Source organism: Pleurodeles waltl, chromosome 6 (assembly GCF_031143425.1).
Source record: "Pleurodeles waltl isolate 20211129_DDA chromosome 6, aPleWal1.hap1.20221129, whole genome shotgun sequence".
Lineage (NCBI taxonomy): Eukaryota > Metazoa > Chordata > Amphibia > Caudata > Salamandridae > Pleurodeles > Pleurodeles waltl.
This window is the reverse complement of record NC_090445.1, coordinates 106,764,510-106,792,444: the sequence shown is the minus strand read 5'-3', so window position 1 is coordinate 106,792,444 and position 27,935 is coordinate 106,764,510. Positions and strand designations below refer to the sequence as shown.

Sequence of the window (27,935 nt, the reverse complement as noted above, 5' to 3'; positions counted from 1 at the left end):
TTCTGGAAAGAACACTGGGAGATCCACTGTTTGATTTAAGTGGAACGGTGATATGACCTTAGGTAAGAATTTTGGATTTGTTCGTAGAACTACTTTATGCTTGTGTATTTGAATAAAGGGTTCTTGTATGGTAAAGGCTTGTATTTCACTTACTCTTCTGAGAAATGTGATAGCTATTAGAAATGCTACTTTCCATGTTAAGTATTGTATCTCACATGAGTGCATGGGTTCAAAAGGTGGACCCATGAGTCGTGTTAATACAATGTTGAGGTTCCACAAAGGAACTGGTGGTGTTCTTGGTGGGATAATTCTTTTCAGACCCTCCATAAATTCTTTTATGACTGGGATTCTGAATAATGAAGTTGAGTGTGTAATTTGCAGATAAGCTGAAATTGCAGTGAGATGTATTTTTATGGATGAAAAAGCTAACTTTGACTTTTGTAAGTGAAGTAGGTAGCTTACGATATTTTTAGCAGATGCGTGTAATGGTTGAATTTGATTATTATTGCAGTAATAAACGAATCTTTTCCACTTATTTGCGTAGCAATGTCTTGTGGTTGGTTTTCTAGCTTGTTTTATGACTCCATACATTCTTGTGTAAGGTCTAGGTGTCCGAATTCTAAGATTTCAGGAGCCAAATTGCTAGATTCAGCGATGCTGGATTTGGGTGTCTGATCTGTTGTTTGTGTTGAGTTAACAGATCTGGTCTGTTTGTCAGTTTGATATGAGGCACTACTGAGAGGTCTAGTAGTGTTGTGTACCAAGGTTGTCGTGCCCAAGTTGGTGCTATTAGTATGAGTTTGTTTTGACTCAATTTGTTTACTAGATATGGAAGGAGTGGGAGAGGGGGAAAAGTGTATGCAAATATCCCTGACCAACTCATCCATAACGCATTGCCTTGAGAGTGAGCCTGTGGGTACCTGGATGCGAAGTTTTGGCATTTTGCGTTTTCTTTTGTTGCAAATAAGTCTATTTGCGGTGTTCCCCATCTTTGGAAGTAAGTCTTTAGTATTTGGGGATGAATTTCCCATTCGTGGATCTGTTGGTGATCCCGAGAGAGATTGTCGGCTAACTGGTTTTGAATTCCTGGTATGAACTGCGCTTATTAGGCGAATGTGGTTGTGACTCTCCCAATGCCACATCTTTTGTGCTAAGAGACACAACTGTGTCGAGTGTGTCCCTCCCTGTCAGTTCTGAGAATACATTGTTGTGATGTTGTCTGTTTTGACAAGAATGTGTTTGTGGGTTATTATAGGTTGAAATGCTTTCAACGCTAGAAATACTGCTAGTAGTTCTAAGTGATTTATATGAAGCTGTCTCTGCTGAGTGTCCCATTGTCCTTGGATGCTGTGTTCGTTGAGGTGTGCTCTCGACCCTATCATGGAAGCATCTGTTGTGATTACGTATTGAGGCACTGGGTCTTGAAAAGGCCACCCTTTGTTTAAGTTTATAGTGTTCCACCATTGAAGTGAGGTGTATGTTTGGCGGTCTTTCAACACTAGATCTTGAAGTTGACCCTGTGCTTGTGACCATTGTGATGCTAGGCACTGCTGTAAGGGCCGCATGTGTAATCTTGTGTTTGGGACAATGGCTATGCATGAGGACATTATGCCTAGTAACTTCATCACTAATTTTACCTGGCACTTTTGTTTTGGGTGCATGGCTTGTATTACGTTTTGGAATGCCTGTACCCTTTGTGGACTTGGAGTGGCAATCCCTTTTGTTGTGTTGATTGTTGCTCCTAAGTACTGTTGTATCGGACACGGCTGTAGGTGTGATTTGTTGTAGTTGAGTGAGAAACCTAGCTTGTGAAGGGTTTCTATGACATACTTTGTGTGTTGGGAACACCGTTCTTACGTATTGGTTTTGATTAACCAATCGTCTAGGTACGGGAACACATGTATTTGTTGCCTTCTGATATGGGCTGCCACTACGGCCAGGCATTTTGTAAAAACTCTTGGCGCTGTTGTTATTCCGAATGGCAACACTTTGAACTGGTAATGTACCCCTTGGATTACAAACCTTAAGTACTTTCTGTGAGAAGGATGTATAGGTATATGGAAATACGCATCCTTGAGGTCTAGTGTTGTCATGTAGTCTTGTTGTTTGAGCAATGGGATCACGTCTTGCAGTGTCACCATGTGAAAGTGATCTGATTTGATGTAGATGTTTAATGTTCTGAGATCTAATATGGGTCTTAGAGTTTTGTCTTTTTTGTGTATGAGAAAGTACAGGGAGTAAACTCCTGTTCCTTTCTGATGAATTGGTACTAGCTCTATTGCATCTTTTTGTAACAACGCTTGGACCTCTAGTTGTAATAGATCCATGTGTTGTTTGGACATGGTGTGTGTTTTCGGTGTGACATTTGGAGGGAATTGTAGAAATTCTATGCAATAACCATGTTGGATAATGGCTAGGACCCACGTGTCTGTTGTTATTTCCTCCCAGTTTTTGTAAAAATTGGTTAGTCTCCCCCCGCTGGTGTTATGTGTTGGGGATTTGTGATGTTGAAGTCACTGTTTATTTTGTGGTGTTTTGGGACTCTGGAACTTCCCTCTATTTTTTGGGAATTGTCCCCCTCTGTATTGCCCCCGAAAACGTCCCCTCTGATATTGACTCTGGTAAGTGGGTCTTGTTTGTGAGGTTGAGGGTTCTGTGCTCTGTCCCCGAAACCCCCCTCTAAACTGTGATTTACAAAATGTGCCTCTGCTCTGTGGGGAGTAGATTGCGCCCATGGCTTTGGCCGTATCTGTGTCCTTTTTATGTTTTTCGATAGCAGTGTCCACCTCCGGCCCAAACAACTGCTGTCCGTTAAAAGGCATATTCAGCACCGCCTGTTGAATTTCCGGCTTGAATCCTGAGGTGCGTAGCCATGCGTGTCTCCATATGGTGACTGCTGTATTTACAGTCCTAGCAGCTGTGTCTGCTGCATCCATTGCTGACCGTATCTGATTGTTAGAGATACTCTGGCCTTCTTCCACCACTTGTTGTGCTCTCTTTTGGAACTCTTTGGGTAGGTGTTCTATGAAATGTTGCATTTCGTCCCAATGAGCCCTATCATATCTAGCCAGCAAGGCCTGTGAGTTGGCAATGCACCATTGGTTGGCTGCCTGTGTCGCGACCCTTTTCCCCGCTGCGTCGAACTTGCGACTTTCCTTGTCTGATGGTGGTGCATCTCCCGAGGTGTGTGAGTTCGCCCTTTTGCGAGCTGCCCCTACAACCACTGAGTCTGGTGTTAATTGCAGCGTGATGTACATAGGGTCTGTTGGTGGCGGTTTGTACTTTTTCTCCACCCTTGGAGTAATGGCCCTGCCTTTCACAGGCTCCTGAAACACTTGTTTTGAGTGTTTCAGCATTCCCGGTAACATAGGGAGACTCTGGTACTGGCTATGTGTGCTCAACAGTGTATTAAACAGAAAGTCATCCTCTATTGGTTCTGCGTGCAGGGTGACATTGTGAAACGCAGCTCCTCTTGACACCACCTGTGTGTAGGCAGTACTGTCCTCAGGTGGTGACGGTCTCGCTGGATAACAGTCGGGACTGTTATCTGATACAGGCGCATCATAAAGATCTCATGCGTCAGGATCATCCTGACTCATTCCTGTATGAGTTGGAGACTGCATCATTGGTGGAGTGGTTATCGGTGATGGTTGTGGTGAGCGTTGTGGTGATGGTGGCAGAGTTATTTGTTTTGCCACCTTTGCTTGTGGTTGCTTGTCTTTCTCTTGGAAGGCAAGTTTCCTTTTAATTCGTATTGGAGGGAGAGTACTGATCTTTCCTGTGTCCTTCTGAATGTGGAGCCTCCTTTGAGTGTAATCTGGCTCCCCTGCCTCTAGCTCCAGTCCGAATCTGTGTCCTTGCATCTGTGAGGACAGGCCCTGTTCCTCTGTGTAGGAACTTGGTTTCGGCTCCTAGGCCGGATGTTTCGGTATCGAAACCTTTTCGACCGTCTTTTTTGGCTCCGAAGACACTTTTTTGCCTTTCAGTGTTCCGATGTCTCGGTGCCGTCTCATTTCGGTGCCACCCTCTCGGTGTCGAGATTGCTCTGACCCAGTGTCTTGAGGTCGAGTCTGTTCTGTGCCGGTATCTCGACCGGAGTCGGATGACTTCGACACATGCGTGCCCTTTTTCGGTGCCGATGGTCGGTCACCTAAATTTCGGGTTAAGCCATGGCCTGTTGGCGGTGGCGTCCCCTGGGCTTTTGTGAATTTTACGTGAGTTTTGTGCAGTGACGTCTTACTCACGGTTTTCGGCGTCTGTTCGGGATCGACCTCATCCAAGTCCGAATCCGCGATGGAGAAGGTTTATTCTTCTTCCAAGTGTTGTTGTTGTCCTGCCGGCCCCAACGCCATTTGTAGTCTTCTTGCTCTTCGGTCTCTTAGCATTTTCCTCGACCGAAACGCTCGACAGGCCTCACAGGTATCCTCTTTGTGTTCGGGAGACAAACACAAATTACAGACCAGATGCTGATCTGTGTAAGGATACTTGTTGTGACATTCGGGGCAGAAGCGGAATGGGGTCCGTTCCATTAGCCTTGAAGACGCACGAGGTCGGGCCGACCAGGCCCCGCCGGGGAATCGAAAACCCCGAAGGGCCACCGGAGCTCTTCAAAATTCGGTGTCGATCTGTTGTAACTAACCCGATACCGAACGCAAACAATACCGTCGAATTTTCCGAGTTTTAACTAACTTTCCGAACCGAAACACGGAGCGAAGAGGAACACGTCCGAACCCGATGGCGTAAAGAAAACAATCTAAGATGGAGTCGACGCCCATGCGCAATGGAGCCGAAAGGGGAGGAGTCCCTCGATCTCGTGACTCGAAAAGACTTCTTCGAAGAAAAACAACTTGTAACACTCCGAGCCCAACACTAGATGGCGGGATGTGCACAGCATATGTATCTGCAGCTAAACATGCCATCGAACATATATATATATATATATATATATATATATATATATATATATATATATGTGCACTTTAGATGGGAAATTTAAAAAAAATATTTTTTGTGAATGGTTATTTAATTTAATGTGAAATAGTTAATTCAAAAATAGGTGAATAGTGCTGTAGCATTTTATTTGTTCCACATTTTAAATAAACATATCAACATAATACTCACATTGATGTTTATCATAAACATATTTTTACTCATTTATTTCAACTTATTTTTTTAAACTTTTCCCCCTTCTTCTAGGGAGAGCTGATTTGTGTCATTTTTGGCTGAGGTAACTTTAGAAATGTAGTTTGTGAATAGCAATGGGCTTACACTTTTGTGGGTGCGTGCATGTTCCTCCCTAAATCTCTCCTTACTACCACTCCCTAAACTGCTCCAATTTCATAGTGGGTATGCCCCTTCTTTCAGCCACTCTCCTGGGTTCCTTCCACATTTACTATTAAGTAGTAAACGTATATGTGTGAGCATTTCCCTATAGAAAAAATATGAGGGGCAGCCTTGGAGATTTACACTCGTAGGTTTGTGAACTGTGTTTTGCAGTAAGTAGTACTGCTGTAGTACTACACTACATACTATAAAATGCAGTCTGTGAATCAAGCCAATAGTGTGATTTCTTTTGTGTGTCCATCTTTTGGGACAAGAGGCTCCAGAACCCACTAATAAATGTAGTTCTGCACTCTCTGACAGGAATGATTGTTATCCAATTCACCTTAGCTACAGATAAGTCTTGGGAGGTGTAGGATCCGAGCCTATTTATCTTTCCCGCTGGTGTTGGCAAGTTGGTTAGTACCTGTGCTTGCCAGAGACTGTGAAAGTCTATCTCTGTGCTTGTAAAAACGCATCACCTGCAACTCCTGCAATAGGTGCCTCACATCACGCCTTGTATTTTTCTCCTTTCAGTCTTGCATAAAAATTCACTTTTCTCTGAACTTCATGCCTCTGAACTTTAAGCACCTCTAAACTACACTCACCCACAAGGTGGGCTCTAAAGCTTTTCTTGGGTCCAGAATTCGATGTGCATGAAAAGTGACTAAGACGCAAACTGCTTCCATTCTTCCAAAATGAACCAACTGCCTTCCATAGTTCTGCACCGACTGTTGTAGAATGAGCTTAGTTGCTGACTTTAGAACCTGGGTTCAAATCATGGTCTAGGCACTTAACTGGGAAAATCACTTAATCTACCTGTACCTAAATATGTATGTATGTGAGAAGTAATTGGAAATAAGTAAAATAACTACACAATTGGAAGGAAACTAACACTTGGTGAACACGATCTTGCATCTTCTCCGAGCACCTGTCATAATGTACAGCACTGCCCAGAGAGACTTGAGCTACATAAGCACAAACACACACATACCAGCCCTTGTACGAGAAAAGAAGACTCACCTTATTGGGACCAGGGAAATGTTCCCTGCCCCAAATGAAGAGAGACACCATGATGAACTGCTACCTCTATGCTGACTTGACCCCACTGGGAAAAATATTCTTAAACCACCCTGTGTGATATTATATTAAGACTCACAATGATTGCAGTATCAAGTTCTGCATATGTGTGTCCGGTGATTGAAATGTGTGACACCAGGGACATGCTACCATCCTCTCAGTGTAGGTGACTGCCCCTGTATAAACCAACCTGCAGACCCTCACTGTTTCCAACGTGAACATGTGCTTGGCAGGTCCTCATCTTGTGTGTCTGGGTCCGCCTCATGCACCTTATCTTTGGATAATTGTGATCCCCTTGCTGAACCTCTCATTGTCGATGTGATCCTAACGTTGATATTCATGTGTATCAGCAAAGTATTAGCTGTGCTGAGTGGTTTGCGATACCGCTTTCCTCCCGGCCTGTCAAACCTCCACCCGACCTCCTTACCTTGGGTGATGTGATCTTGATGTAGACGATGATGGGGGCCAGCGAGGTCTTGGCAAGCTGAGCTGGGTGGTTAATGGTATCTGCATCGAGGGCCACCAGCTGCAGGGTCCTCGCCAGCTCAAATATCCGCTCTATCTCACTCTGCACCTCGGCTGGGGGTAAGGGAAGGGAATGTTGGGACAAAGACAAACGTTAGGGAGCTACTTAAACATACATAAAGGTATTCAAATGGTAGGCAATCAATGGTTTTTCTGACCCCATTTCATGTAATCCAAACCAAGAAACCAAATACTTCCATGCCTCAGGGTAGGGTGAGGTGATAAGAATAGAACTGAAGAGTGAGCCAAAGACTCACTAGCGTACATTCCAGACTAATGTCTGATGGATTCATTAACTGCAGTCTCACAGCCTATCGACTTACAACTCAGTGATACATCTCTGTACATTTCTTGTCTATAGATTCACTGCTCAGGTACCCCAAACCCAGAATATAGCTTGTTACTTCGCATAGCTTTAAATCAGAAGTCATCACATTGCAGCAGAAACTTTGGGAGCGCCTTTACTTTGCATCATTAAACACAAGTGTATTTTAAATATATATTTAAAAGTACATTGTATACACTTTTTAATTTTCCTTTCCTAACAGTAAGACTGCAAAGTAATGTAATACATATATGTAATAATAATAAAATGATAATAATTATTATTTCAAATTTCAAATTACCCTAAACACCAATTACCCCAGAAATGCTCTACCATGCTTGAATGCCTGAACCCTAAAAATCCCATTCACCCATAAAAAACATTTGTTAACCTTAAGAAAACATAAAACTTTATATGCCAGCACTCCCCAAAAAACTAAATGTTCCCCTTAACTCTGAGCAACTCCTACTCCTGAATAACTCATAATCCTAAACCCTAAATCCCTATATAAATTATGCATGAATATATATATATATATATATATATATATATATATATATATATATGTATAAATACGCACATATATGTATATATAGTCACTGAAAAAACAAAGGTTAATGTAATGTTATAGTTAGGTGTGAAAAAGATCTGTTTTTGTTTTTTATAAAAAACCTTACAAATTCACTGAAAAAACAAACAAACGTTGAAGTAAAGTTATAGTTATGTGAATTTGTCAGTGACATTAACGTTTTAACAGAAATTCACCAGTTAATAGTTATCAGAGCTAACCATAACTTGCGCCCCCGCCATGCACTGCTCGTGACCTGACATATTTATTCACTCATGACTTTCTGTGATATAATTTATGACATTACTGATAACATCTCCCTCTGGGTCCTCCTCGATGAGGCCAGGGTATCCCTACCCAGCCTCCCTATATCTTTTTTTAAAGTTTAGGAGAGAGGACTAAGTCCCCGCGTCCTGTAATGGATGTCAGCAAGATTTTTGTGAGGTTGCTAGCAGCCAATGAGAGTCCTCGCTCCTTTTATCATTTTTTTCTTTACTTCAGGACATAGGACTAAGGGGGTTATTCCAACTTTGGAGGAAGTGGTAATCCGTCCCAAAAGTGACGGTAAAGTGACGGATATACCACCAGCCGTATTACGAGTCCATTATATCCTATGGAACTCGTAATACGGCTGGTGGTAAATCCGTCACATTTGGGACGGATTACCACCTCCTCCAAAGTTGGAATAACCCCCTAAGTCTTCAAGAATGTAAGGTCTGCCATCAACATGTTTCTCATATTGCAGGCAGTCAATCAAATCACTTGCTCCCACTGGAGTCTGACTCCTGCGGGAGCGAACTGGCCTAAGAGAAAAGTAAAGCTCCCTGGGCCAATAAGAATGCTCTATTTTTAAATTAGCACTCCCGTGAGCCTCCCGCGGACCCACCCGTCCAGATACATACATAATATTTTTAACCCTTAATGTCTCAAAAACGGATTTACACCTAATCACAAAAAGCACAATATGGGGACAAAGATCTAGCTCCCAGCCAAATTTGGTATAATTCTGTTCAGCAGTTTTTGCAGTAGTGGCTCTTAAAGAAGTCTATCAAAAATACATGGGAATTTAGCTTTTTGGGACAAGGCAGTTTTCGAAAAGTTTCGTGGAGATTCATCAAACGGTGCCAAAGTTATTAGCATATATCAAATTTCTATATTTTAAAATTACTTACCTGTAACTGTGGATCTTCAGTATTGGTACCTTTCATAGATTCACATGCTTGAATCATCTCTGTTGTCAGTATCTTTAATAAAACAGTAGGTGCACTTCCATAGGCCATAATGGCAATGAACAGTCACTGTCACAGCCTATTTATGTTCTTTTTTTAAAAAGAACCAAACCTGAACCACAACCAATCAGGCAACAGCACCCTCCAGAACACTCCCAGCAGAGGCTGAATCCTTCAGAGTTTCTAGTACAAGTGTGAAATAATTATTTGTAAGTCTGAGGAGAGCCTCCAAGGGGAAGAGGGTGCATCACATGTGAATCTATGAAAGATACCAATACTGGAGAGCCACAGTTAAAGGGATGTAACTAATTTTCTTCTCCAATATTGGATCTTTCATAGATTCACATGCTTGAATCAGAATAACAAGCAATACTCGAAAGTATAATAGTAGTAGTAATAATCATAATAATAATACTAATAATACTAATGTCATTGTAGCATACATTTAGCGGATGGTGGGCAAAAATAAAAGAGGCTCCCCTTAATGAAACAGATATCTAGGACTGCCTGTCCAACTGCCACATCAGCCTTATGCATCTCATCCAGACAATAATGCTTCGTAAATGTGTGTCTACTGGACCACATCGCTGCACGGCAGATATGGTGGATAGGTACCCCAACAAAAAGAGCTGTAGATTTGGAATAGCCCTGGTGGAATGGTCTTTAACTTTGTCTTGTAATGGCTTCCCAGCCTGCAAGTGGCAAAATTGTATAGCTAATCTAATCCATCTGGCAATAGTCTGTTTGGATACAGGAAAACGTTTCCTAATACCACCATATTCTATAAACAGTTGGTCGGCTTTTCGGATCTGATGGGTCCTGTGTAAGTAAAATTTCAGGCATCTTTTGACATCTAGAAAAGGTAGTGAGTGATTCTTCTGCAACTGTGCGGATTTGGAAACATTTTTCGTAGGACCACTGGTTTGTTCAGATGGAATTCTGATTAAACCTCTGGGATAAACTTAAGATTCGTTCAAAGTATAAAACTGTTTGATGTGAATTGAAGAAAAGTTTATTTGATGGTAAAGGCATGAATGTCACTTTCTCTTTTCGTGCATGTGAGAGCCAGTAAGAGTGATGTTTTCAAAGTAAAGTGTTTTAATTCTGCTTTGTGAATGGGCTCAAATGGTGGTTTGATGAGCTATCCCAATACTACAGTGAGGTACCACAATGGTGGAGGCTTTTGTACCGGAATAAAAAGAGGCCTTTGAGGAACTGTTTCATAATGCAACAAGACCATAAAGAAATTGCATCCTTGGAATGTCTAAACCTGGAAATTGCCGCCAGGAGCACTCTTAAGGACGAATGAGTTAATCCGGATTTTGCCAGTTGGTGCAGATATGGGAGTATTTGCTCTGACAGCGGTGTCCACAGGCAAAAACATTTCCATTTAAACTTATAAGTTTTGTTTGTTGTACTTATGGTAGATGGCTTATAATATCTCAGCAGTGGGCAGAATGTGAAGGATTCTATGCCTCATGCTGAAGTCACATATGTCCTCATCTTGGAATGTGGGGTGTTGGGCATTTGGCTAGGAAGAGAGAAGAGGTATGGATGTCTAGGCTGTTGGTGGATAGGATGCTCCAAATAAAGAACCTACTTTTAATTAAGGGACTGTGAATCTCTTTTACACTGGCGACGAGGGTCATTTGGAGCGTCCTAACACAGAACTCAACTTCATAAACTTGGATTTTGAACTAAAGAACATCTGACTTCAAGCAACCTCTTATGGAAGAAAATACGAGATTTTTGTGAGGAAACTCTTCTCTCCTATATATTGCTTCTGTGAGCTTCATCTGATTTCCCCTCATATTGAAGGTACTTTTCAATTTTATTGCGCATTTTCAATTTCATTCGCGTTTGTTATTGTTTAAAAAAAATTTACCTGCCGCTCCAACGGAGAAATCTCTCTTGCGCGTATCATACATTCTCAGCGCGCTCTCTCAGCGCGCGGCTTCAGCACCGAGAGAGAGGTGTGTCAGCGTGCGCGCGTGCTCTTTGCAAGTGCGGCCCTCGCGCTACATCACGCAATGAGGAGGGAAAGAAACGTTTTTTGTGCGCGCACCTCTCCCTCGGAAAAAAATAAGGAAGTTTAATCCTTCAACGCGGAGAAAAAAAAATGGGGGAATTTCCTTTAAAAAACATCCCTTTGGTAATCAGAGTTTCCTTCATTGAACAAGAAGAAGAATTGGTTATTGAGACGAAGAGGAATTAGTTGTTGTAACCAATTATTTTTATTTTTTATTTTTTTATTGTAGATACTGCAAAAGTGGTACAAAATCCAAACGGGATCAAAGTCCCAGCATTTACCAACAATGATACAGAAAAAAAACAGGACCCTGGCGATGAAGCTACAGATCTAAATGAATTTGAAATATGTTTGAAAAAACTTGATCTACATTTTTTACCCAAGATTAGTACCATCCTAGGACGCTATCATTTTGGTATGAGAAAGCAAAGACCTGGTGAAAGCATTGAAGAGTATATTACTGCTCTTAGGAAACTGGCATCTACTTTTAAGTTTGGGAGCACAATTGATGAAAGGATCCGAGATCAATTTTTGTTGAGGTAAGACAAGAGTTATGGAGCAAAGATGATCTGTTGTTACATGAAGTCATTATTCTAGCTAAGAGTGTAGAGCACACCTTAGCTTGTGTTGAGGAACGTGAAAAAGGAAATAAAATGCAGGAATTAACAAAATCAAAATGAGAAAGGAACAAATCATTGCGAAAGGAAATAGTAGTGACAGAGAGGAAGATAAAATTGACCAAGGAGAGGGGAACAGATTTGGAGATGCAAAGTGTTTTCGTTGTGGGAACAGTGGCCACTATGCATCATACATGAAGTGTCCAGCGATCAACATAACCTGTACAATATGCAACAAGAAATGACATTTTGCTAAGTGCTGCAAATCTCACAAAGGTCTGACGTCAGTGAAAGTAGTTGAGGATTGCATATTGTCAATTTCCATGTGTACTGAAAAGAAAAAACATCCAAAAGATGTCGTCACCATCCTAGGTGTGACAAGTGAAGTGCTATTCGACTCAGGAGCATGGTTGACGTTAATATCCAATGAAGTATTTGACAAACAACTGAGTCACAAAGTCGAACTGAAAGACCCTGATGTTATTCCTGGAGGTTATGGGGGACAGGTCATTGATTTAAGAGGATATTTTGAAGCAGAAATCTCTTTCAAGTCCAACACAATCTATGGGAAAATTTATGTTCCTGTAAAAGGGAACAGTGTTCTGAGCTGCCCACATCAGAAAGACTTGAGAGTTATTCTGGACCCAAACTCTCCCACTCCTGTCATGATCAAGGATGAGTTTGTTAATACATTGCAAAATGTGTTTGAACTTGCTGTGCAGAAGGAAGAGCTCTTACCGGATTTTGTTAATTAATACAAAGAGGTTTTCAGTGAGAAGTTGGGCTGTGTGACAAAGTATACTCATCATATAAAGATAAAGGAAGGGTCAGTCCCAGTGGCTGTCAAAGTACGTTCTATTCCCATTTCTTTGAAGGATGATGTGGAGAGAGAAAAAAAGAGATTGTGCAAAGAGGGAATTATTGAGCCGGGAGAGTCCTCAGAATGGATTTCATCAATAGTTGTTGCGCGGAAGCAGTCTGGAGAGTCTGGAGAGATAAGGCTACGCATCGATCTGAGGAATCTCAACAGATGTGTGGTCAGTGATCAGTTCCCTTTGCCAAACATTACAGAAATGGTCACGATGCTGTATGGATCCAAATATTTCAGCAAACTTGATTTGACTTCAGCGTACCATCAGGTTAAATTACATGCAGATTCACAAGACTACACCATGTTCATTACACCGTTTGGCACCTTCAGATTCATAAGGATGCCTTTTGGTTTAGTGTCTGCTGCGGCAGTATTTCAACAGTTGATGTACAAACTGTTTGGCTCTGAACCTGGAGTGAAGTGCTTTCAGGACGACATTTTGATACATGGTAGAACAATGAATGAACATGATATGAGAGTTAGGAGAGTTCTGGATATTCTGAGAGACCATGGTTTAACTCTAAAGTTAAAGAAGTGCTCTTTCTGCAAAACTGAAGTTGAATATCTTGGCCACAAAATCACAGCTGAAGGTTTATGTCCTAAGGAGGATCTAGTTAGAAATATCTTGAACCTGCGTGTCCCAGAGAAGATAGAGGAATTATTATCTTTCCTTGGGATGGTTGAGTTCCATGCTAAATTCTTACCAAATTTAGCATCTGAAACTATATGCGTGCGTAAACTACTTTAAAAAGGTGCTGAGTTTAGATGGGATGATGAGTGCATGAGAGAGTTTGAAGAGATTAAGAAAGAGTTATCGACGATTGGGACTCTGAAGTCGTTCGACCCGGATAGGAAATGTGTGATTATGACAGATGCCAGTGTGAGAGGATTAGGGGCAGTTTTGTTACAAGATATGGGTGAGGGTGACCTTAAACCTACAGTGTATTGTTTCAAGACTCTGTGTGGATCAGAAGTCAATTATTCAACCATAGAAGGAGGCTTTGAGTGTTTTCTGGGCGATTAATAAACTCGAAAATTTTGTGCGGGGCAGGGAGTTTCAAATTTTTACAGATCACAAACCTTTGGTGGAGGTGTTTATGAGAAAGGGTCTAAATATGATTTCTGGGAGAATTAGCAGATGGGTTGTCAGTCTACAGGATTTCTGTTTCACTGTGCATTATGTCCCTGGGCCCAACAATAGAGTTGCAGATTGTTTATCCAGATTATGTTCGGAGACAGAAGAATCTTCAGAGAGGCAAGAGGAAAATGGTGTTAGTGTGTGCAGGGTAACTGGAAGTGTGGTGGAACAAGATGAGTGGTTGAGGGCAGTAGCTGAAGATCCTGTACTACAGCGAGAGTGTGATGGACTTAGGGTTGGATGGAATTGTAATGTTAAACACGATAAGGAGTTGAGTGGATTTTGGAAAGTCAGGGACGAGTTATCGGTAGAGAATGGTATCCTTTTACGTGGTTTAAGATTAGTAGTTTCAGTGGTTTTGAGGGAAAAAATTATCGAGTTAGGTCACGAAGGACATCAAGGGATGAGTAGGACGAAAGCTAGAATTTGCCTTAATTATTGGTGGGCAGGAATGGACTTGATAGTTGAAAGGATGGTTAGGGAGTGTCCAGACTGTTGCAACAGTCATAAGGTATGCAAGACTAGAGTGCTGCCAATGTGTACAAGGGACATGCCTAACAAACCATGGGATATACAGGGAGTGCAGAATTATTAGGCAAATTAGTATTTTGACCACATCATCCTCTTTATGCATGTTGTCTTACTCCAAGCTGTATAGGCTCGAAAGCCTACTACCAATTAAGCATATTAGGTGATGTGCATCTCTGTAATGAGAAGGGGTGTGGTCTAATGACATCAACACCCTATATCAGGTGTGCATAATTATTAGGCAACTTCCTTTCCTTTGGCAAAATGGGTCAAAAGAAGGACTTGACAGGCTCAGAAAAGTCAAACATAGTGAGATATCTTGCAGAGGGATGCAGCACTCTTAAAATTGCAAAGCTTCTGAAGCGTGATCATCGAACAATCAAGCGTTTCATTCAAAATAGTCAACAGGGTCGCAAGAAGCGTGTGGAAAAACCAAGGCGCAAAATAACTGCCCATGAACTGAGAAAAGTCAAGCGTGCAGCTGCCACGATGCCACTTGCCACCAGTTTGGCCATATTTCAGAGCTGCAACATCACTGGAGTGCCCAAAAGCACAAGGTGCAATACTCAGAGACATGGCCAAGGTAAGAAAGGCTGAAAGACGACCACCACTGAACAAGACACACAAGCTGAAACGTCAAGTCTGGGCCAAGAAATATCTCAAGACTGATTTTTCTAAGGTTTTATGGACTGATGAAATGAGAGTGAGTCTTGATGGGCCAGATGGATGGGCCCGTGGCTGGATTGGTAAAGGGCAGAGAGCTCCAGTCCGACTCAGATGCCAGCAAGGTGGAGGTGGAGTACTGGTTTGGGCTGGTATCATCAAAGATGAGCTTGTGGGGCCTTTTCGGGTTGAGGATGGAGTCAAGCTCAACTCCCAGTCCTACTGCCAGTTCCTGGAAGACACCTTCTTCAAGCAGTGGTACAGGAAGAAGTCTGCATCCTTCAAGAAAAACATGATTTTCATGCAGGACAATGCTCCATCACACGCGTCCAAGTACTCCACAGCGTGGCTGGCAAGAAAGGGTATAAAAGAAGGAAATCTAATGACATGGCCTCCTTGTTCACCTGATCTGAACCCCATTGAGAACCTGTGGTCCATCATCAAATGTGAGATTTACAAGGAGGGAAAACAGTACACCTCTCTGAACAGTGTCTGGGAGGCTGTGGTTGCTGCTGCATGCAATGTTGATGGTGAACAGATCAAAACACTGACAGAATCCATGGATGGCAGGCTTTTGAGTGTCCTTGCAAAGAAAGGTGGCTATATTGGTCACTGATTTGTTTTTGTTTTGTTTTTGAATGTCAGAAATTTATATTTGTGAATGTTGAGATGTTATATTGGTTTCACTGGTAATGATAAATAATTGAAATGGGTATATATTTTTTTTTGTTAAGTTGCCTAATAATTATGCACAGTGATAGTCACCTGCACACACAGATATCCCCCTAACATAGCTAAAACTAAAAACAAACTAAAAACTACTTCCAAAAATATTCAGTTTTGATATTAATGAGTTTTTTGGGTTCATTGAGAACATGGTTGTTGTTCAATAATAAAATTAATCCTCAAAAATACAACTTGCCTAATAATTCTGCACTCCCTGTAGTGGTTGTGGACATTGTTGGACCTATACATGGGAAAGGCGGATCCAACTACATTTTGGTTTTGATTGATCAGTTTTCTAGGTGGGCGGAAATAGGAATTTGCAGTAGCATTGAAACTAAGAGAATTATTGAATTTTTCAAGGACATTTTCAGTCATGAGGGTTTGCCGAATGCGGTTGTGACGGACAATGGACCACTGTTTGTTTCAGAAGAGTGGGATTAAGCATAAAAAGTGTTCCTTATATAATCCCGAGGGGAATGGTACAGTAGAGAGATTTAACAAATGTGTGACAGAGTGCATACAATTGGAGGTTGCGTCCAATAGGAACTGGAAAGATGGTCCCAAAAGATTTCTCAATGCTTACAGAGTCACGTCTCATTGTACTACGGGCAAAATCCCGTTTGAACTGTTTAGAGGTCGTAAGGCAAACACTCTCTGCACCAGCATGGGTGTGTTGGGGGAAAAGTGACAATGTTGCTAGGAGTGATGTGAGTGAGGAGAATGAGTGTGAAAAGAAGCGCATACAAAGGAGAAAAGAATATTTTGATGACAAGAAAGGCATGCTAAACATTGATATAAAAGTTGGAGATCAGATTTTAGTTAAAAAAACAACAATGTGTAAAAGTGGAAGCAAGTTTTTGGGACCTTTTGAAGTAATCAAACTTTTCAGGAATGCTGTCAAAATTAAGGATGGGAGAGTTTGGAATCTCAATCGAGTAGTGATTTCTAAAAAAAATAAATGCTGTGAAGTTATGTAAGTTAAGCTCTTTGTTTTAGCTTTTATGTATTTTTTCTCATGTATTTATATTTTAGTTTGTTAAGTTTCAGTTTTATATTCTATCTTAAAGAGGGAAGGTGTGTGGTAGATGGCTTATAATATCTCAGCAGTGGGCAGAATGTGAAGGATTCTATGCCTCATGCTGAAGTCACATATGACCTCATCTTGGAATGTGGAGTGTTGGGCATTTGGCTAGGAAGAGAGAAGAGATATGGATGTCTAGGCTGTTGGTGGATATGATGCTCCAAATAAAGAACCTACTTTTAATTAATGGACTATGAATCTCTTTTACAGTACTGCTCTCGCCTTGGTATGTATTTCTCTGCATTCTGAGGGAATGTCTAATGTAGAGAATTCATTGAATTCAGGAGCCAGGCTGATTAAAGTAGCGATGTCAGGTCTGGATGCCTGATCTGGCCCAGGTTCACGGTCAGCAACGCTGGTGTCTGTTTGAGCTGGACATGTGGTTGTTCCGACAGGAGAAGGAGCTCAGTGAACCAGAATTGTATGCGCCACCTGGGGGCTATGAGGAGGAGCTGGCATTGTCTCTCTTCAATTTGTTGCGCACCTGGGGATCAATGGGATCGAGGGAAAAGCATAAGCACAAATTCCTGACCATCTCACTGAAAAAGCATTACCCCCGCGATCCTTTTGGGGGATGCCAGCGTGCATAAAATAGGCATTTCCTGTTCTCCTTCAGGGCGAATAGATCGAAGTTTAGCCTGCCCCATCTGTGGAAGAGTCAGTCGAGAACTTGTTTGTCTAGCTCCCACTCATGATAAAGAATGCTTGTTCTGCTTAGCGTGTCTGCCAGGAGGTTGGATACACCAGGAACACGTTCTGCTTTGGGAGAGATTTGATGTTGTAGGGCCCAATTCCAAATGTGCTACGCTTGATGAGATTGTGCTAGAGATCACAATTCTCCTTGTTTGCTGAGATAGAACATACTGGCAGCATTGTTTTTGCTCATGAGGACTGCTCATTGTTCTATCTTGGGCAGAAAAGCTTTGAGCACTAGTTCAATAGCCTTTAGCTCCAGTTTATTGATGTGAAGTTTTATTTCTGTTGGACTCCACTTGCCGCTGATTTGCAAATCTTGGTGATGGGCACCCCAGCCATTTGGAGAAGTGTCTGCTGTTATGATAAAGTTGGGAATTTGTTGCAAATACGAGAGTCCTTCTGACAGATTCAATTGCTATGTCCACCAAGACATGGCTGTTCTCATTACTGATGTTATCTGAATGTGATCCACGAAAGAACCACAAGCCTAGAGGCATTGTTTGTCCAGTTCTTCCACAAATGAACGCATCTGTAGTCGGCACTTTTGGGCAAGAGCAATGCAGGAAGAAATTATCCCATGAATGACTTGTAGGTCCATACTGAAATGTGCTTTTTTTGTAGAGAGCTTGTGAGCTAATTGACAAATCCTCACCTGTCTGCCTTGGGAGGGAAATGCTTTGTTTTGTATCGTCTTTAGAACAGCCCCCAAGAATGTCAACCTTGTTGTGGGCTGGAAAAGTGTTTTGTGATAGTTGATCGTGAGGCTGACTTTCTCGAATAGCAAGAGGCAGATGGATGTGTCCGTGGGCTGCTTTGAAGCTTTTAGGAGCCAATCATCCAGGTATGGAAAGACCTTGATACCTTTTTGTCTGAGATGAGCTGCCACTGAGGCCAGCTTCTTGGTACATATTCTGGGGGCTGACTTTAGCCCAAATGGTAGGACCAAGAATTGTAGGTGGGTAGCGGTTACCTTGAAGTGGATAAATTTTAGATGTTTTAGATGAATCCTGATATGGAAATATGCGTCCTGGAGGTCCAGTGACATCATATGATCTCCGCTGTTTGGTAGGTGTAATATATCCTGAAGTGTTACCATTCAAAATGATTGTTTCTTTAGAAACCTGTTCAATGTTTGCAGGTATAGGATGGGACGCCAATGTCCTGAGGGTTTCTTTACTAGAAAAAAAAAAAAAGGAGTAGAACCCCAGGCCTTTCTGAAACGGTGGAACAACTTCTATTGCCCCTTTTTTAGCATGCTGGATATTTCCTTGAGGAGTTCTGTTAAATGTGGGGGGATGGCCCTGATGGCAGGGCTTATGTAGGTTTCTGGAGGAATTCCAGGGTGTACCCTCTGGAGATCACATCTAGAACTCACTTGTCTGATGTTATTGTGGACCACTGATGGAAATGGTTTGCAATGTGACCTCCAATTCGGGTTGTGGGAGAGGTAAGGGTAGTCGTTATTATAGTTTGGTCACTGCTTTCTACTTGTACCCTGTCCGCGGGCAGACTGTTTTCCTCTTGTGGAGTGCTAACATGCCACCACTGGTGGTAATCTACCACCTCCAATATGTACAACAGCAGCAGTATAAAGTGTCTGGCCTGATTGAAATTGTTGCCTGTAGGGTTGATAGCCGCCTCTAAAGGAATAAGCTTCACTTCAGCTAGCTCCTCAAAAGGGCTGCTTCCTGTATTGCAATGTCCCAAAAGATTTTGCTGTGTCCGTGTCAGCCTTGATGGACTGTAAGGCCTCATCCATGTGTTTTTTAAACAACAACTCACCATCGAATGGCATGTCCAGTATTTTACTTTGTATCTCTGGCTGTAAGGAAGTGGATTTCAACCATCCTTGTCTGAGGAGAACCACCACACCTGCAAGCTGTCTGAATCCAGTTGTTAATACATCAATGGCACAGTCCATCATTTCTGCAGATATCCGTTCCCCCTCCTGGAGAATTTTTCTAGCTTCCAGTTTGGCATCTTCTGTTAGCAATTCCATATATGTGGATATATCTGACCACATTTAGCAGTTGTAACGTCCCAATATGGCCAGAGAAGTTGCTGCCCTTACCGTTGTGGCTGCCATAGTGGAAAGTCTTTTCCGATATTGTTGAGCCGACGCCCAGCCCTGTTGGGAGGAGAGAAAATTGGTGTGGAGGTTTTTTTTTAGCGACATTGTGCTGCTTGTCACACCACAGAATCTGGTTTAGGTTTCCCGATTTGACAAGTTGGAGAATCTTCGAGAGCGTTACTTTTTTTCCTCCAATTGTAGTATTTGTGTGTACACAGTAGTCGGGTTTTTCATGGCCTTAAGGCCTTCTTGCCATATGAAAACTATAATCAGGATAGCTCCCACCGATCTTCTAGCTGGTTCTTTAAAATCATAAAGAAAAGTCTGTTTTCTTAGTGAGTAGTGAGAGCTCAAAACTTATGGCCGCTCTCTCCATTAAATTGTGGAATCCACCTATGTCTTCTAGTAGAGAATCTACTGGTGCCGCTACAGGTGGAGATGGAGTGGTAATAAGATATTCTTCCCACTCATTTGGTTCTGAGACAGCATCACATATTTCTCCCTCCTCTTTCTCTTTGTCTGTAGCCTGAGGATCTGCATCTGGGGGTTGGGCTAAGGTAGCTGATACTTCCGGTATAGGGGTGGCAGGCAGGTCAATAAATCTTGATGAGACAGGCGTAGGGGTTTGCAGCAATTGCACCGGTCTAGATGCTTGTGTCATAGGTGTTGCAGGAGTTCATGATGGAAACCTGTGATGATAATCCTGGAACATACTTTTCAAGATTGTTACTAATGACATGGGTATTGGAATTGAAGGTTCTTGTTGGTCTTGCCCAGAAAATTGGTGATGGTAAGGCTCTGTGTGTTCCCTCGCTGAGTAGTATGCGTCCTGATACTGATCATCATCGTCATCATTCCCGAAGTCCTGGCATTTTACTTATAGCTGAGAAGGACTACTAGCTACACCAAATGGACCTCCGTCCTCATAGTCATCATCCTCATCCAAGATGACAGTAGCGCCAAAGAAATTATCAGGGGAGACACCACTGTGGTAAAGGTCGATGTGAACTTCGTTGTTGCTAATGTGGATGTAGTCGTCGATGCGCGTCGTCAATGGTGTCTTTATCAATGAGAATATCATTATTGACTCTAGTGGATTTTTCTGCATCTTTGTCGTCAACTGTAGCGACTGAGGAGTACATTTTGGAAGTGCTTCTTTCAGGGAATATGTTGTAGGTTCAGAACAAACCTTTTCTGAGGCAACTGTATGTTTTCTGGAAGATGAAGAAAGGTCCTCATGCCTCTTTTCGTGCCCAGTAGAGGTGTGCTTTGATTTTTTAATAACCTTTGCAGGTGGTTCTACGGAAATTGTTTCCTTAGTTTTAGTTCTTTTAAGGGAATGTGAAGCCTGTGAAGTGTCATCACTGTCCTCAGAAAATAGGCACTCTCTCGTTTTTTGTTTCTGCAGCCATAGTAAAAGTCTGCCTTCCCTTTCTTTCAGAGTCTTGTGAGAAAAGGTTCGACAGAGCTTACATTCTCTCACCATGTGCTCTGGATGGAGGCAATAAATGAATTCCTTATGTGGGTCGTTGGAATGTAGCCTTTTCTTCCCATTGTTGTCACAGGCTCAGAAAAGTCCTTTTTTGATAACTTGGGACATATTGTCCAGTCATGTAGAATCTAGAACAAATTTGAGGAGAAATTATTGATGGAAAGTAGAGATATGAGCAGAGATCAATGGAGACTCCCTTTACACAACATACAGTAGAAAATCTGAGGGATTCAGCCACTGATGGGAGTGTTTCGGAGGGTGCCGTTGCCTGATTGGTTGTGGCTCAGGATTGGTTCTTTTTTTAAATGGACATAGATAGGCTATGGCAGTGACTGTTCATTGCCATCAGGGCCTATGGTAGTTCACATACTGCTTTATGAAAGATACCATGGGACTCCCACTACGATGACGGGAATGATTCAAGCATGTGAATCTATGAAAGATCCAATACTGGCGAAATATATATTCACTGAAAAAACAAAGGTTACAGGGACATTAAAATTAGGTTCACATTTTACCCACAAACCATAAAAATTTAGCAGTTATAGGTATACTTATGTTAAGAAGCTATAACTTGTGGATTAAAGTTACTTAATGGCACAAGTTGTAGTTTCTTCAGGTAAGTACACCTGTAAGTATAACTAAAACTGTTAAATATTTATGTTTTTTGGGGTGTAAAATTTGAACCTAACTATAACATCCCTGTAACCTTTGGTTTTTTTCCAGTGAATGTTTATATTTTTTTAGAGACCCCCCCCCCATGTGTCCTATGGGGTCAGGATACCTCTGTCCTGACCCCTTACATGTTTTTTTGTTTATGTTTTCTTCCCAAGGCCCAGCCGAGAAACAAAATGGCAGCCGCAACTTTCCTTTCAGGTTGCAGCCAACCAATCACGGCCTTGCTCTTGCCCCGGGGTCAATGAATCTTCAGCAGGTGGAGCCGCGTTCCTAGATATACAAATAGTGATTTCTTCAATAACTCCAAAACTACTGCACAGATTTACACCAAATTACAAAAAGGGCCCCCTCTAGATCACAATCTAGCTTCCTGCCAAATGTGGTGTAAATTCATTCAGCGGTTCCAACTGTAGCCGTGTCTGAATATTGCAAAATCCCCATAGACACTGCATGGGGAAAAATCGTTTTGCACCTCCCCCTTTTCTCGACCTATGCTTGACGAATCACCTTGACAATTTCCAGACAGCAGCTGAACTAACTTGCCTACTAGTTTTGTTTTTTTCTTTTAAGATTCGTCAAACGGTGCCAAGGTTATTAGCAAAACAAAAAACATCCAAGGGACAATTGGTGCTAACTAGAACTATCTACTGGCTATGGCCAGTAGGTGATTATATATATATATTTATATCTTTGCTGGAAAAACAGACATTTGAGGTGAGCAGATTTAGACCCTTTGTTGTTTAAGTTACCTGCGATGTGACAACTTCCGATGTAACTCCTGCTATGTAATGACTCCTGATGTAAGGCCAGCGAAGTAACAGTAGCATACTTCAATCGAGCAATATATGCCTGTTGATTAAGTGCCTATGGACTCACTTTCAATAGATTCATGGCCAGTGATACATCTATGCAGTTTCACCCACTGTTTAGAGATTCACAGTTCATGGATTCACAACCCAGTGATACATCCCCTTAATTCAATCCTCACTGTCTGTGGATTCATAATTTTAGGAATATGTTGCACACACATGAAGGTGAAGAAAAGAAGGCTGATTGTAACATGTAGGCTGTTCCTTGGACTCCCTACAGGGTTTGTTTCTAACCCCTATCCTAACCTTGCCCCCTTTCCTTCAGGAACAGTTGGTCTCTGATCTTCCATTGTTTTCCATCAGGTAACGCTTCTGCTCATAAATTTTGGCCAATTCTGAGATAAAGCTTATCTGACCTGAATTTATGTCTGCAGCACATCCCTGCTGTACTTTAATATTACATTATCTTGCAAGGCAGGCTGTAGAACAAACTATGCCTCTATGCCCAAATGGTGAGGTGTCTGCTGCAGACAGCGTAGTCTATTACAGGTGCTAAACATACTCCACCCACCCACCACTTCTATGAATGGTTGTCCTTGAATACATCCCTTGTGACCCTTTACACAACCCCCTCTTAGGGAGCAGCGGATCCGTCTTTGGTTTCCACTGCTATCTCTCACAGTGCACCACACAAAACTTTGGGTGTGATTTACGTTTTGGGAGACGGATTACTCTGTCACAATTGTGACGGTTATCCTGTCCGCTATTAAGGTAGACGGGATACCCATCACATTTGTGATGGAGTATCCCTTTATCAAAGTCTAATTCTGATTCAGTTTCTTCTCCCTTCTATAACCCACTTTTGGAGATCTCTATTCATGGAATTCTGATTTTCACCACCCACAACGAACATCTCTAGCTAGAAAGGTATTCTGTTATAATGATGCGGTTGTGGACCCTTGCCTTAAGGAAGGCCCTGTGACGGATCATAACACCTTGACAGACACCACACTGGCTTTTTAATTATTTGAGAAAATACGTTTTTTTAAATGTTTGAACAAAGTTGAAAGCTGGCTCTTTTACGCTGCAATAGAGGAACCAAAACAGATTGTATTACAGGGGTGCCTGTCGCACTACTGAGTGGTCTCTCAAAGGGGGCTGCATTTGTCTGCAGGCACCGTTTTCCATTTCATCAAAATATATATTTATTTTTAGACTGACAAGATTTTCTTACAGAAATATCAGACATGGTGTTCAAAAAGGCTGGATTGTGGAGTGGTAAGGAAGTAGGGGGTACAAAAACAAATCTATAACAATAAATCTTCGTAAGAACAAAGGGATGCTGATAGAAGTCCGTGGTTAAAGCACTGTGAATGAAGAAATAAGACACAGACATACATTTGGTGCTTGATGAATATACGCATTTAGATGTAGTGGGGTTTACGCACATACAGGGAGGCAGACTGAACACAAGAGTCCCAAAAAGACTGCAAAGGGAGATGCAGAGGCCCTGGATTATGAGCAGGAAAGCTTAAAAGCAATGTATACTCGATATTCTTTAGAATCTAACCATAAATTCCCAAGGAAAAATGTTAAAAGCAGATGCTGACAGTTTTTAAGGATATTTAGATTTAAAATCCTAGTATGTCGTTCTGGATATAGCAAGACATTGACTTTCAGTGCTTCACAGACTCCAATGACAGGTAGATACCAATGACATGCAAACTGGAATGAACTGTTGCATGAAGAGAAATTACGAGTGACCAATGGGATGTAATCAATGAGCGTTCACACTTCGGTTTGGTCAACTCCTAATAAACTTGTGGGGCACTTTCAACAAAGAGAATTTAGAGGACGAAAGAGCTGTGTACACATCTTTGTTGAAGCCTTAGATGGTAGTGAGGGCCCAGACACCTGCAGGGTTCCTCAGCCGACAGGAGGGTGGCTTGATGGGCTGAGGAGGGAGGATATTGAGGATAGGGTTTACAAAGTAAGAGTGTAATTAGCCAGGTAGATGGACAGGACGTACCTGACTTTGGCTTAGGCAACAATGGGCCAGATGTACATATGATTAGGTAATATACAGGTTTTGCAACTATAAAAATGATTTTATATGTGTACTAACCCCATTGTAATTGAGAAAAGCTTTTCCAAAATGGGATTCAAAATCATCACCAATTTGCAATTTAAGAGACATGTGAGGGATACTCCTTTCAAACTGCAATTCTGTAACTTATATATTAGTGCTTTCCGACTGTGATGCTATTCGCAAACCACTGACCAGTTACCAACTTCCAAGTTGAGGTGGCAAATGATTGGCAAAGGGGAATTTTGGGTACACAAGTTCTGCATAGTCTGAATATTGCCCCTCCAAGTGCACCCATGCAATATAAAATAGTGCATGGGAGTAGTTCAGTGGATACTGGTGACGGTCATTGTTTCTAGCACCCAAGCTAAAGGACCACCAATAATTCAGAAGGAAGCATATAAGCTGATCATGAGTGTGCAGTACTTTCCGAATTCCGGAGATACACAAGGCAGAGGCATGTGCGTTGCCCCATGTGCGTCTTCCAATCATTGCACTACAGGCAGTGATTCAATGAGGTTAGCAATGATTTTAAGAAGCCAGGAATTTCTAAATCTTTGCAATAATTGACTCAGTTGCAGGAATTTATGTAGGCAGGAAGCAATGGGAATAGGTTTGCATGGCAGCTATGGATGTCTTCGGCCTTACAGTAAAAGTCCCAGTGAAATCAGTATTTCTCACTCTACAGTTAATGCAGAGGAGTGGATGGTACCTGCAGTCATGCATATTTTGCAGTAGGTGATGTCTTTAGATTCAGACTGGCAGTCACTGCACGGGGAGAGTACTATTTTTTCTGCTCAGCAGTCACTGCAACATAAGAGCGGATAGATTGCCATGGAGGGATAGTACTGCAGTAAGTGATATTCCCAGCCCAGCAGCTTTCAACAACTTCTACCTTGCAGTTACTGTAAAGCAGCAGGCAGTTTTCTACAACTCTTCAGTAATTGAAAGCCTCATGGAAAAGGGACTTGTCACCTCCCCTCCATGATCGTCTTTCTCCAAGGATGGGTTTGGGGGGATGGCGGCCACATATGCCTTAGAGAGATCAGCTGGAGGCACACACACCGCCTATAAGTGGGGTCCTGTGGCCACAGATTCTTGTGCATTGGCGTTACACATGCTAGGGGCACACTCAGCATCCACTCATGCCTTCCAGCTGTTACAGCACATGGAGAGCAGGTGATGTGGAGGGGTGCAACTGATAGGTTAAAGGTTACATACCCAAGACATCTGCACCAGGATGGAGCAAAGGAGGCAGAGAGTGTGGGGAAGAGAGAAAAGAACCAACAAAAGAAAAGGCAGGAAGAGGGGCACAAGGAGAAAAAAGACAGTGAGTTTATAGTGTAGCAAAAAGATCAGTGGACGAGAAGTAGAAATTACTTACCTTTAGCTTTGCTGATTGATGACAGTTTTAATGTGCATGATTGTCATGATCCTGCTATGTAGTAGCGACCTCGCAACCTCTATAAATCAAACCCTGATATTTGGGCCCCTTACCTGAATTAGGTTTGTAATGCAGTTGCCGCAGGAGCACCCACTCCTTGCACATGGAGGGGAGCTGAGATAGTCCCGCTTTTCAAGAAGAGCAGTCCCTGCGATCCCTCCAACTATCGTCTAATAAGCTTGCTTGATAACATTTTTTAAAAAGTTGGCAAAGCAGATTCTGTTTCACTTAGAGAAGTGGATTACAGAGAGTGGGGTCATCTCTCATTAACAGGCAGGTTTCAGACCTGAGGTTAGCACAAAAGATCAAGTCCTGAGGTTTTTGGCAATCAAATGGAGGACTGTGGATATTGGAGGTGGAAACTTATATGTGGCCTTCATTGATCTCAAAGCGGCCTTTGATCTGGTTCCCAGAAACAAATTATGGCTGACATTGATTAACATGGGAGTCCCCAAAGGCCTTCTGAACCTTATTGTCATACTTCATGAAAACACTTTCGCCCAAATTAGAAGTGTCAATCCAGTCATTATAGAGAAAGGAGTGAGGCAAGGCTGTGTCCTTGCCCCCACTCTCTTCCTTTTATATATAAATAACTGTATTAAGTACTTAACTGCAATAATGATTCACCTAGGTTGCCAGGCCAGAAAATCCCAGGGTGTATTTATGAGGATGGCACCATCATTATGGCAAAATCACCCTTGGGACTGCAAAATTTGGTTGATCAATTGTATCTATTGTCTATTGTAGAGACTTCGGCCTGGAGGTCAATGTCGAGAAAACCAAGTTCATGGTTTGTATTTCGCGAAAGAAGAAAGTGAAAGCTAGTATATCAATGAATTCAATTCCACTGGAAAGGGTCAACAAGTTTGATTATTTAAGGATCAGGCTGATGGACTCAGGTAGATGGGATGCACATATTAGAAAAGGAGCGCACATTATATGCCAAAGAGGGGGGCTTTGGATCGTAAAGCCAGAGCTGTTGTTAGTCCCTCATTAAACCCCATTAAACCCCATTGTAGAAATCTACAAAGTTCAGATCTGGGGTGCTGCACTGCATGGTGCAGAGTTATGGGGTTCTTATAGACAGCTGGATGCTCTAAAAATCAAAGAGAATGATTTTATCACACACATAGCCAGGATGGGGAAGGACACCCCGATGATTCCCCCTTGAATTAGATCTTGGGATGAATAGTATTAAAGATGTAGCTGGTTTGAGGCCTCCCTTATATTGGATCCGCCTCTGGGGGACAGAGGAATTGGAACTCTTCCGCAAGGCAGTTAAAGACCTAATAAAAAATCAAAGTAGCTGGAAAAAGGTCAGTTGGCTGAGGGAAATGAAATCAGTCTGGGATGACTTGGGTCTCCCCCAATTTTGGATCCCAGCTAATGCTATTTCATTGTTCAAATTGAGATATTGGGAGAAGGCCAATGAGTAGATCCTTCATAGCAATGGGCTGGGTCGTTTAACATCAGAATTTTTGCTCGTCAAACAGGAGCCATGGCCTGAGCAATTCCTTGACCTGCCAATACCTTCTCGTGCCCGTGCTTTATTTCTTCAGTTTAGATACAGCATTTTACCAGTCAATACCTTTACTGTCCGGTGGTCACAGAACAGCCCCAAGGCCAACAAATGTAAAAAGTGCAATTTATGTGTGGAGTTAACTGAACATGTGCTTTTTGTCTCCTATATAAAATTCCCAAGGAAAAATTGATTATTCCTCTGTGTAAGGCTTTGTCTTTATATGATCATGTCAATGCTCACAGAATTTGCAAATACGACTCATCTACACTGGTAGTAAGTGCAGTAACGAAATACTTGTCAGCAGTTTGGTCCATTCGCCATAGGGCTATCATAGCATCAGGTCAGGTGTTTAGCCTGTAACATGGGTAAAGAACTTTTTAACCACGTGGCTTCTAGACAGTAAATGGGCAATTATTTTATATCCCTGTTATTTTACCA

At 42.1% G+C, this 27,935-nt stretch overlaps 1 protein-coding gene across 5 annotated transcripts in view; it reads right to left on the bottom strand.

Annotated features, from left to right (window-relative positions):
• Positions 1–27,935, bottom strand: part of CACNB1 (calcium voltage-gated channel auxiliary subunit beta 1) — a 335,868-nt gene that overhangs the window by 22,332 nt on the left and 285,601 nt on the right. For all 5 annotated transcript variants that reach the window (XM_069237464.1, XM_069237466.1, XM_069237468.1 and 2 more), the window contains one exon: positions 6,827–6,978. In XM_069237464.1, the coding sequence (XP_069093565.1) occupies positions 6,827–6,978 (152 nt within the window). The remainder of the gene's footprint in view (positions 1–6,826; positions 6,979–27,935) is intronic.